This window comes from Callithrix jacchus, chromosome 10 (genome assembly GCF_049354715.1).
Source record: "Callithrix jacchus isolate 240 chromosome 10, calJac240_pri, whole genome shotgun sequence".
Lineage (NCBI taxonomy): Eukaryota > Metazoa > Chordata > Mammalia > Primates > Cebidae > Callithrix > Callithrix jacchus.
The window spans coordinates 69,523,898-69,536,225 of record NC_133511.1 but is presented as its reverse complement, the minus strand read 5'-3'; the positions used below and the strand labels follow the sequence as shown (position 1 = coordinate 69,536,225).

The following is a 12,328-nucleotide window of genomic DNA, read 5'->3' as shown; positions in this document are numbered from 1 at the left end:
GCAGGAGAGAAAAACAGGATAAACAGGCAGATGGGAAGGAGAGAGGAAAGAGGAACAGATGTAAGTGGAGCAGTCATAAGTACAGGATAAGAGGAGGCAGTAGGAGGGAATGAGGATAGATTGGAAAAGAGACAGGGAAAGGACAGTAGAGTTGTGGAGGAAGAAAAGCAAAAGGATAAGCAGGTATAAAGAAGGGCCAAGAGAAAAAGACCAGAAAGGGAAAAGTGATGGGGAGGGAGGGAAGAAATAGACAAGAAACAAAAACAAATGTCATCATACCATCATCTGTCTGGCAAATGGCTTTCCAATATCTGGGCCTCACCACTGGTGAATGTTCTGGCTCTGAACTGGTGTAACCATAGGCTTAAATTCTACAGGCATCCTCCTCAATAAAATCTCTGCCTTCTCATAGCTGGCTAGATTTCCTGGGATTCAACCTTAAGCTAACGCAGAACCTACATACTGCTCCAAGTCACCGTTTTCCTTGCCTTCCTCCCCCACCTACTTCTGCCACACCTTAGGATATCATCCAGTCTGGGTCAGACCCTAAGGAACAAGGCACATGCAGTCAGTGGACCTGACCCAGGCTGGGGATGAGAAGGTTAGAACAACCTTGCAAACAATCCCTCACCCACCCCAAAAGGCCAGGATGCTGCCTCTTCTAACAATCTCAAAGGATTCAAAGGAGGTCATAAATAGTTATTGTAGAGATCAAGCCAAAGTCTGTGGTGCAACAGGAAGGGTGGGGTCTCTTTTACAGCTCTGCTGACAGGGAGAATATAGGGAGGCATAGAAAGGCAGGATGTTGGCCTTTAAATAGCAATGATTTAGAAGAGCTCTGGATTCTTCTGTGCAATATTGGACAAACCATCTAAACCTGCTAGTCCTCAACTTTGACCCAATGAAGATAATACCAACTCAATTATCTTACAAGACTCTTTGGAGGATCAAATATGCTGGCAGAGCACTTGAAAGTGTAGAAATTATTGTGGGAATGAAGATGATGAGGTCACCCAAGCTGAAAGGCCTATGTAGGGGTCAGTTACAAGAAGCTTCTTTGCAAGGCTGAGTTATGGAGATACACCACCACACGCTGGACATGCACACACAGAGGCTAGTCTAGGAACTTGAGACCCTTTAAGGAGCTGGTGGTTCCTAAGACCATGAATCAATTCCAGATGCCATTCCCCCTGCCTCTATAGACAAAAAAGTAGATATGGAGGTGCTCTCTCTGCCAATCCTGCATCCTCCATCTGCCTTCCTAGAGGCCTGAGAACCTCAGCAAAAGCAGAGAAGAGAGTTAAGGGTAATATTTAAACATCTGCTAGCCAAAGAGTAAGAGTCGTGAGTGGGAGAGGAGAGCACCACAGGACCTGGAAAGAAAGAGGCTGAGGGTCAGAAGTCAGGGAGGGTACCAGGCCCTGAAACAGGCAAAAGCAAAGGGTTGGCTCATAGGTATTATAGACTTAATTCTCAGTAGGAAGCAAATAACTAAGTAGCCACCCCATAGGCCAGTACTTTCCTGGACTCAGAGAACAATTCCAGCTAAGCTTCCATTCTACAAACACTATTTCAGCCACATATGCTAGTATTTACGAATATTCAGTCTCATATTTGATTTCATATATCTAACACAGTCCTTGCTTCTAAAGTTGTCCTTGTTTCTCTAAGCCCCAAGATGATCCTCTTTGTATCTTGCCTTCTCCAAACACATGTAAACCAATGAGCAAGGTGCCAAGGAAGTTCTGGGGACACCCACACTTCCTCTAAGCCAAAGAAGTGAATATCCTGGGATCCTATCCTCTCTAATACCAAGGAAGAGAAATCAGGTTAGAGCCCTCCAGCCTCACTTCTCCTAGCCCACACCCCTCTTTGGTCTCAATTCCTATCCATCTGTTTGTTTGTTTGTTTGTTGACAGGGTCTCGCTCTGTCGCCCAGGCTGAAGTGCAATGGCACAATCTCAGCTCAATGCAGCCTCAACCTCCCAGGCTCAAGTGATCCTCCTGCCTCAGCCTCCCACATAGCTGGGACCACAGGCATATGCCACCATGCCCAACTAACTTTTTTATTTTTTTATTTTTTTTTTGGGAGAGACAAGGGCTCACTTTGTTTCCCAGGCTGGTCTCAAACTCCTGGACTTAAGCAATCCTCCCTTCCTGGCCTACCAAAGTGCTAGGATTATAGGCATGAATCACAGAGCCCAGCCTGATTCCCGTCCTTCTATGCCTCCCTCATCAACTAAAAGTTGAGACTACCAAAGCAAGATTAGAACCTGGGAGGAAGCCTAGGGAGATATAGGAGGGAAAAGGCCCAGTGAGGCAGGCTCACCTTCCCTCTCTGAATCATTGAGAACAATTAGGCCAGGGGTCCCTCCCCAAAGGCTGGGCTGCCTTGGACTCCCATCCCAAGCTACTGACCTTACTAGAGAGCCTGTTTGCCTTTAGAGATGATCCTCTGGTGCATGGTGCAAAAGAAAATTAAGTAGTGAACAGGCCAGGTGGATGTAGGTACCTCCACACCCTTCCTCCCCACTGCCCTCAGCTTAAGCCTTGGAACATGACATTCACAGCATCCCCTGGTTTCCCCAACCCAATTTGGTCCTCTCCATCTGTATTGGAAGGGGCAGTCTCCCTTCTTAGGCTTTTGGATGAAAATGAGAATGAGAGTGGATATGAGTGGCTCTGCTGAGTAATAATCCTAGTAAGGGCAATTCCTTTGTGCAAAAGGAACAGCCCTCAAGGATAACTATCCAGAGGTTTAAGAGGCAAAGCTGGAGAAATGGGTATCCAGAGTGAGGTAGAACTAAAAAAAAGCAACAGAGTAAGCAGACTGCAGCCCAGAGGCCAAGACTGGGCTGTGGTTACCACTTCAGAGATGAGAAGTACTTCCAGAGGGGAAGCACTTTCTGAGGGTCTCCTAAGCTTGTTCCAGGCAAGGTCAAGGCTACTACCTCTGATCCTAGTCTACCATCTTGGGTATTAGCAAGAAAAGTCCCTGCAGCTGCCATACAAAGCTGTGGAAGAAAACCTTTCACCAATTATTTTCCAGTACACTTTTTGAGACCTTGTGAAATGACAAAAATATCCAATGAAGTATCCCAGAATTGAAACCCAAGTTCTAGTCTGTGCTCTGCTCCCAATCAGCTGTGAGATCTGGAGGGAAATACTTACCCTTTTGGAACCTTAACTCACTATTCTTAAAATGTGTATTTTAATTCCTGCCCCACCTATAAACTCTTCTTGTCCAAAACCCCAATCCTATGTCCCCTATCTTGGTTCCCTAATTCCATGAAAGATACTATGTCCATCCAGTCATTCAAGCTATAAACCTTAGTGTCATACTAGATCCTCCCTTTCCTTCACCACTATAGCCAGTTACCAAATTAATCATGTATTTTTATCGCAAAGCCTCATTACCACCCCTAGTGGTCTACTGGAATGTTTTCCAAATCCCTGTAGTCTTCCTCTTCTTTCCTTCACACAGCCACTAAAATGTTATTTCTAAAATGCAAATGTGACTGACTCCTTTCTCTTAGAAACCCTTTTGCAATTCTCCATCTCCCAAAGGGTAAAGGCCAAAACCTTTGCCTTTCAGAGCCTTCGTCATTTAGCCTCACCCGTTTCTCCTTCCCACCAACACATATCCAGTGTTCAAATCACAAATATATCACTGTGTCTCTGCACACAGTGTTTCCTCTGCCTGGAATACTCTTTCCCCTTTCCCTTCACAAAGGATGTTAGCACAAATTCATCTCTTTGGTAAAGCATTCCACCCAGGTACACACTGTTAGTCACTCCTTCCTCAACATCCCCATAGCACTTAATAAATTTTTCCATACTTATTTAAAATGAGTCTCTCTTAGACAAAATTGTAGTTCTTGATGGCTGGGATTGTGTCTTATCACCGGTGAATCCCTATGCCTGGCAGAGCCTGGCACAGAGTAGGCATTAGTAAATGCTTGTTGAAGGAGTAAAGGAAGTGAGCGCCCAACTGAGATAACTAATATGAAAGTGCATAGTTTAGGCTAAAGTGCTATAGAGCCATGAGGGAAGAAAGTTGTTACTCATTTTTAGAGTCAGCAAACCCCAAACACAGAAGGGGAGAAAGGTGTGGGGAAGTAGGCTGACCTTAAAAAGGAGTCCCAGAGCTGGGAACAAACAGGATAAGAAGAAAATTCCCCACTCTACACATCCCCAGAGTTGATCAAGCAGCAGCTGGCAGGCAGAAACTAAGGTCAAAGCAGCAGAAAGGGAAGGGAAAAAAAAGAAGAGAGACAGCTGATACCCCAAGCTCTCTGAATGCCCAGGCATCACAGCGGTGCTGTCAGAAGGGGGTGTGTCAGGGTATGGCTCCGTCTGGAGGAAATAGGAAGTGCTGTGGTGGTAATAAACAGGGTGGACATGGACGGTGGTGATGGTGGTGGTGGTGGTGGTGGTAGTGGTGATGGTGGTGGTAGAAGAGGAGCAAGAAGAAGCAGCAGAGGCAGATGGAGAGCTGGTCCCGTAGCCTTCAGAACTGAAAGACTGTCCAGATGAAAGGCTGCGCATTCGCCGCAGAGACACCCGGCTTGTCAAGAAGTGGCCAGCCTCGCCCTCTACCAACCTCTGAGATCCCAGGCCATGCTGTGGCTCCGTCAGGCGCTGCCGAACACTGCTCTGCAGGCTGGGGGCTGCAAGGAGAATGAAGAAAGTGTGAGGAGGGGCCAGCCCATTTTGGGCTGGCAGGTAAGGAGGTGGCCATGAATAAATGCTTGCTGGAGACCACTCTGGGCCTCTAATGCCAATTTGGAGAATGGGGCACTTCCTCCCAGAAACCTCCCACCAGGGGTCCTAAAAGGATGGGAAATTGAAGATGAGGTGCTGGGTCAGTTTTAGTGGCAATCTCAATAGTAGGAGACCTATGGCAAATGTCACTATAAAGGGAGGCGGCAAGGCAATTAGTGGGTAGACACAGGCAAGGAAGGGTAGGATAAGGGATTGGGACAAAGTCCAGGAGAGCATTAAGAACCAGCCTTTTCAGAAAGCCAACCTCAGGAAATAATTCACAACTTAGACAAGGACTTATACATAAACATGTTCATCGTTGTTAATAATTGAATGAGAAACATATATTATTGTTTACTTTTTATTAATAACTGTATGAAAGTAAACATAAAGAATGAACAATAGGAAAATAATTAATATATCCAGTTTCTGGGAGACTAGAAAGCTATTTAAAATGATGCTTATAAAAAGACTTTAAGAAAATGGAAAAATGCCTATTAAAATGTTCAGAGGGGAAAAGGATTCAGAATTATATTTACTCATTCCTTAAGCTTTGGAATATAAAACACTAAAGTTTGAAATCAGGACTTCATTTCTGGTTATAACCCTGAGCAACTGACTTCCCCATTTTAATTCCTAATTTATAAAATCCTGCAGGGTTCTTGTGAGCCTTCACAATAATGTCTTTAAGTCACCTGAAACAGGTCATTGCACTCAATAAATGGTAGTGGCTATCATTATCTTAACAATATAAAAAATTTCACAGACAAAAGAGTGGTGGAGAAGGTGTTCAAATATGATGGGACTATGGATGTTTTTATGCTAATATTCACTCTTTTTCACTTTCCAATAAGCATATAAACAACAAAGAACCAGCTCTTGGATCAGGCTGAAAATCGAGGTCCTGGAGATGATGGCCACCATGCCCAGTGAAGAGATACATGGGCACCAAGTAACTTAGGAAAATGCTAGTGGCACCAAGTAACTTAGGAAAATGCTAGTGCATCCCCCTTGGGCTCACTCCCAGCTCCAAGTGAAAGGAGAGTGCAGATCTTTATTCCTTCTCCCCTACGCTGATAGATAGGCATTCCTGCTTTCTCCCTAAAGAAGAGAGAAAGAGCCAGGTTATAAGGGTAAAAGAAGCCTTGGAAGGGCCACCAGGGAGAGAGCATAGGTCCACAGTGATTGAGATTTCAGAAGGTAAGTCTTCTATCCTGGTAGCTTTCAAGGTATGAAAGAGAGAATGAAGAGGATGAGGAAGTCTGGAATAGGGAGGGGAAGAGGGAAAAAGATGGGAGAAACTAGGAAGAAAAGGGAGAAACAAGAAAAAGAGAAAAGAAAGCAGTGATCTTTTCTTTCCCTCTTTCCCTCCCAGCCCAGATGGAAGAAGGGCCACCACATTATCTGCATAGCTGGGCTAAAGAGAGAAGCCTGAGCCTTCTATCATCATAAGTAATCTCTATCCAGCTCTTGCCGAGCAGGCTGATTCTTCTTACCCCCGAACCCCTCCTGTAGTTAGTAGGGACAGTGCTGAGGGAATAGAGGGAGCAAGCAGGGGCATGAAGCAGGCAGGAGAAGGGACCCATGGGGTAGGAGTGTTGGTTTAGTCCCAAAAGTCAGAAAAACAAATGCCCCAAAGGGGCTCCTCAAACCGGGGTATTTCCAGAGGGACTGATCATCCGAGCCGGCGGATGTAGAGCAGAGAGAGCGGTCACTGAACCTACGCCCCATCAGCCAGGCAGCATCTAGGGTCAACAGCCAGGCCAAAAGGAGAAGAGAATCTGATTTATGGAGGGCTTTGGCCTGCTCATCAATGTTATAAGGGAAGGGCTGGGGGCAGGGACTGAGTAGCTCAGAGCTAATTAAGGTCCCTCCCAGCCTGGAGAACACAGAAGCCTTTAGATCAATAAGTCAGGATCAAGCTCTGCCTGTCAGTGATCCTGTCCTTGTTACACCTTTAATTAAAGGCCTAGCAAGTTATCATATCAGGAGAGCAAAGAGGCTTGGCCAGGGGCAAAGTATTATGGACAAAATTACAAATAAATTCTGTCTGGAGTAGGAATCTAGCCTGATAAAAGAATCTGAAAGTAGGGCCAGGTACAGTGGCTTAAGCCCGTAATCCCAGCAATTTGGGAGGCCGAGGTGGGTGGATCACTAGGTCAAGAGATCGAGACCATCCTGGTCAACATGGTGAAACCCCATCTCTACTAAAAATACAAAAAAAAATTAGCTGGGCATGGTGGCGCGTGCCTGTAATCCCAGCTACTCAGGATGCTGAGGCAGGAGAATTGCCTGAACCCAGGAGGTGGAGGTTGCAGTGAGCTGAGATCACGCCATTGCACTCCAGCCTGGGTAACAAGAGTAAAACTCCGTCTCAAAAAAAAAAGAATCTGAAAGTAAGCCCCTAAACCCAGCCCTAGCCTTCTGCCCTTCGCCTGTACTGGCAGAATATGGGCCTAGGACAATAGCTTTACCAGAAGGGCTAGTCTATTAACTTAAAATAGTTTCTCATCCAAAGGAAAATTGAACTGTGGGCCAGTAAGGGAAAACTCCCTTCATTCACTGAATAATTCCAGTATTGTTCCTTTTGGCTCTGCTCTACTCAACTCTCATCACTTGCAGGAGAGGAAAGGGAGAGGGAAGACCCAGGACAGAGGAAGAGGGAAGAGGGGGTGGGGTCCAAGAGTTCAGGTGAAAAGCCAGACATGCTTGTGCAGGAGATCCCTCCTGGGCAAGAATGCCTTTCCAGCTTGGAGGATTTAGGGCTGTGTCACTTTAAGGGACTATTGCTTTATAGGGCCTCTCACAAAAAGCCAAAGAGAAACACAATTCCATTCATCTACTTCAGCAATTAAGAAAAAGAAACAAAAATCAAAATAAATAAGTTCAATAAATAGTCAAAATGTATGCCATTTTTACATTGAAATTCACTAAAGGAGATTATTTTTTATAAAGGTAGAATGGCAGTTAGGGAGAATAAAGAGAAAAAGAGTGAAGGAGAGACACTTAGCACAATAGACCCAAAGGGGCATACAAAGCATATAAGGAAAGAACATCAAAAGGACAACTATAAAGAAATATCCTAAGCAAATTGTGCTTTACTGACCAAGGTCATGAGTTTACTATTTTCCGGGGCATCTGCCCCATCTGCTGTTTAAGCACAACAGAGACCACAGACTTCTCAACCCATGCATCAAAGGTTCCTTCTTTCATCCCCCCAAAAAGAGGTCACCTACACTGCATGGACAAGGGAGACACAATCTCCTCATCCATGTCATCCACGTCGTCAGTCATGATGAAGTGGGCAGGGTTGGGGCGTGTACTGCCCATCCAGCTGGGGTCTATGTTGAGGGCAGCCACCAGTGAGTGGATGCCCGGGTTATTGACAATCTGGAAGCCACAGAGGATCTCGATCTGTTGCCAGCGGTGCAGGCGCTCCCGCAATGCTGCTGTCACCTCACTCAGTGCTTGCCTGAAGACAGAGGAAAGAGAACTGCAGTCATGGACTTGGTGTGAGCCCCAACAGGAATGAAGCCTCTTCTCAGAGGAACAAGTTGGGAGGATATGTGTGAATAAAAAACACAATAAACTCATAAGCTTAAGAGCAAGGAAGGAAATAGATCAAGGCTGAGGCAGGAGACCAGAGCTGTCTCTCCACCACTGAGGAAATAGAATCGGTGTTGGAGGTCCTGTACACCCTCAAATTCTGAGGATGATACGGACATTGCCAGAGTAGATAACTGGTGTTACTTACTTAGCTGTTAGAATTTTATGATCTACATCATCCAGGGAAGAGCTGTGGGCCACGTGGAAGGTGCCAAAGAGTGTGTTTCTCTTCTTTTTTATCTTCTCAGCCTGCAAAGATGAGGCCCCCAGCTCAAAAAGAGCAGGGATTCAAGGTTGGAAAAAATGAGAAAGGCCTTCCTCTATGGTTGGGGCCCACTCCTCCTAGCACAACTTAGGCTGCACAAGGAAAAAGAAGAGAAGGAGGAAAAGGAGAAAGGCAGGCAAAAGAAGAAGAGAAAGGAAAGGGACAAAATAGAGAAAGCAAGGGAAGAAGCAAAGGGGTCCCTGATAGCCCTTTTGCCCCAGGAGGACCTCTCTCTCCATGGCAGCATGGGGCTGGCAGAGCTTTCCCTCTGCCTGCCTCCACTTGCTTCATCTTGCCCAGAAGACAGGTGGGAATGCCCCTGCACCCTCATTCCCTCCTCCAGAAGCCTGAGGACATTGTCAGGAACTGAACGTTAAGAACATAAACCGAACCCACCACCCAATGGGAGGAACTGAGAGAGGGAGAGAAGATGAAGATATGCAGGGAAAAGGGCAAAAAGGAGAGAAGAGGGCAATAGAAGGGCAGTTCTCACCCCCTCCTTGGCCACCAGCAGCTGCTTCTCAGCATTTTGCTTCTTGATGTTGTAATATTGCACCTCCACCTCATGGGTCAGCTGCAGCCACTTCTGAAGGGCCTCTGGAGCATACCAGGAGCTGTGTGATTCTAGCTCCTTCTCTGCTTTCCTCAAGGCCTCCCGAACCTGTGCAGCCAAAAGGATGTGAGTTCATTCACTGATACTAAGACTCTCCAACACCTCTGTTTGATGCTTCAGGACTCAGACTTTTTATCCTGCTTTACAACTTTCCCAGGAAGGAGAAAGGGTAAGGATTATTTTCCATATTTCATATAGAAGAAAGCAAGCACAGCGAAGAAAATTAACCCATTCAAAGTCAACAGTGTCAACCAGAACTCAAATTGAGATCTTTTTGTTCCAGATGAAGGCATTCTTTTCTATCACATCAGCTTACTTTCCCAGTCATGCAGCACATTCCAGCAATCTTCCCTGATCTCTTCAGGAACAAGTCAACTAGTGAATCATCTTCTTACCAAGAGACAGGGTCTGTGCTTAGACTTCAAGACATCAAAGTGTGACAGAAAAAGCACTGGTCAGGAATCTGAAAATCTGGTTCTGGTTCTTGGTCTGTCACTTAACTGGCTGTGTGACCCTGAGCTTCCTACATCAGCTCCTAATTCAGTGTGAGGAAAGATTTTCTCCCATGCAAATCGAAACCATCAGGGAGAGGGTGTTCTCAGGAGAGAGTGAGTTCCCTGTCATGGGTGGTATGTGAACAGCTTATGTCAGAGAGACCTGAACAATGATTGGTACTTCAGAAGGGCATTGTCCTGAATGCTCTCCAAAGTCTCCTCTAGCCCAGAGACTGTGTCTATGATTCTCTCAAGGAGTAGAGCAAGTGGGCTTTGAAAAGAACTCTACAAGGTGGCAAGACAATGAGCATATCCACACCTAATATGGACATTGCCAACAGAAGCCAAGACATGAGAGGACCAAGGTATAAGTAGAAATAACTGACTTCTCTGCAAGAAGCACACAATGAGGCAGTCACAAAGCACAAAAAAGTATAAAAGACTTGAAAGTACATACAGACATTACATACACAGAATTTCTTGCTGTCTCATCCAGGCTACCAGCATAAGTGATCTCCAACTTTCCTACCTGACCTTTAGCTGGTCAGAATCCTAGAGAAGAGGCATTGAAAGCAGTCTCATTGTCCCCAGCTTCAGCCAATGAGGCAACCATCCCATAGCAAGCCTGAGGTCCTCTCCACAGCCTAAGATAGGCCAGGAGGGCCTCCGCTAAGAACAGAATACCTTTATTCCTTTGAGAGGCAATGAGAGTGCCAATTTTCACTTGGCTTCTGTTCCCTGAATAGAATTAGTTGGGCATGCACCACCATGCCCAGCTATTTTTTTTTTCTTTTTTTGACAGAGATGGGGTTTTCCCATGTTGCCCAGGCTGGTTTCAAACTCCTGGGTTCAAGTGATCTGCCCACCCTTTGCCTCCCAAAATGCAAGTATTACAGGAGTGAGCTACCATGCCCAGCTAGGAACTTTAAAAAATGCAGATATCTGGGCCCTAACCCAGAGATACTGATTTCATTGATCTGGAGTGTTAGCCTGGGCATTAAAATAGGCTCTCCAGGTCATTCTAATATGCAGCCAAAGTTAATAAACACACACACGTAAATAAAGTGGTGTGTGTGTTTCAAATAAAGTGTTATCACCTGACTTCCACTTGCCAGTAGAATAAAGTACGTCATGGGAGAAAAACAATTCTGATTCAACACAAAATCTGGAAAAAGCTGTATAAATTATAAAAATTGTGTTTTCAAAATTGTTTTTACTTTGAAAAGTTTAGTCATTTTTCAAAAAATGTTATTTGTGTTAATATATAAGGGGGTTGATATAGTTATTTTTATTTATTTATTTATTTTTTGAAATGGAGTCTTGCTCTGCCACCCAGGCTGGAGTGCAGTGGTGCAATCTTGGCTCACTGCAACCTTTGCCTCCTGGGTTCAAGCTATTCTCCTGCCTCAGCCTCCTGAGCAGGTAGGATTACAGGTGCTCGCCACCATGCCCAGCTAATTCTTATATTTTTAGTGGAGACAGGGTTTTGCCATGTTGGCAAGTCTGGTCTCAAACTCCTGACCTCAGGTGATCTGCCCACTTCAGCCTCCCAAAGCCCTGGGATTACAGGCATGAGCAACCATGCCCGGCCTGATATAGTTATTTTAAATGAATTAAATATTTTTTAATTTTCTCAGTTGTAATTTCTAATCGGTTAAATATCAACAGTATTACTCCCTATAAAAATGTACTTTGAAGTCCTAAATAGATTTTTTGTTTGTTTGAGACAAAGTCTTGCTCTGTCACCCAGGCTGGGGTGTAGTGGCCTGATCTCGACTCACTACAACCTCCGCCTCCCAGGTTCAAGCAATTATCCTGCCTCAGCCTCCCGACTAGCTGAGACTACAGGCGCCTGCCACCACGTCCTGCTAATTTTTGTATTTTTAGTAGAGAGGAGGTTTCATCATGTTGGTCAGGCTGATCTTGAACTCCTGACCTCAGGTGATCTGCCTGCCTCGGCCTCTCAAAGTGCTGGGATTACAAGCGTGAACCACTGTACTCGGCCAGGATGTTTTACTCTTAATAACTAGGGGCTGGGCGCAGTGGCTCACGCCTGTAATCCCAGCACTTTGGGAGGTCAAGGCGAGCAGATCACAAAGTCAAGAGATCGAGACCATCCTGGCCAACATGATGAAACCCCGTCTCTACTAAAAAATACAAAAATTAGCTGGGCTTGGAGGTGTGTGCCTGTAGTCCCAGCTACTCAGGAGGCTGAGGCAGGAGAATTGCTTGAACCCAGGAGGTGGAGGCTGCAGTGAGCCAGGATCGCACCACTGTACTCCAGCCTGGCGCCTGGTGACAGAGCAAGACTCTGTCTCCAAATAAAAACCAAACCAAAACAAAAAAAAACTATTTAGGGGCTGGGCGGAAACTCCTTTAAAAAAAAAAAAAAAAAAACCATCAAGAGTTCTAAGAATAAAACGTTTGAGAACAACTAGACTAGATAAACTAAAATTCAGAGAGAAAAAAGACTTTCTAAGATGTGTTGTCATTTTCTTCCCTGGAGACACTGATGATTTAAGGTAAGAGCCGAAAATTGAGCTTGACCCATGTAGAAGATCTCTACTGGGACACAAAGAAAACAGC

At 45.3% G+C, this 12,328-nt stretch overlaps 1 protein-coding gene across 18 annotated transcripts in view; it reads right to left on the bottom strand.

Annotated features, from left to right (window-relative positions):
- The window catches only part of STIM1 (stromal interaction molecule 1), a 253,800-nt gene that overhangs the window by 2,048 nt on the left and 239,424 nt on the right, over positions 1–12,328 (bottom strand). For 5 of the 18 annotated variants that reach the window (XM_078340344.1, XM_078340342.1, XM_078340345.1 and 2 more), the window contains 5 exons: positions 9,129–9,296; positions 8,519–8,619; positions 8,001–8,236; positions 6,417–6,509; positions 4,286–4,670 (listed from right to left, as the gene is read on the bottom strand). In XM_078340344.1, the coding sequence (XP_078196470.1) occupies positions 4,286–4,670; positions 6,417–6,509; positions 8,001–8,236; positions 8,519–8,619; positions 9,129–9,296 (983 nt within the window). Of the gene's footprint in view, positions 1–2,418; positions 2,456–4,285; positions 4,671–6,416; positions 6,510–8,000; positions 8,237–8,518; positions 8,620–9,128; positions 9,297–12,328 lie in introns of all 18 variants that reach the window. The other 13 variants (XM_078340349.1, XM_054241968.2, XM_078340350.1 and 10 more) reach the window with 5 other exon arrangements.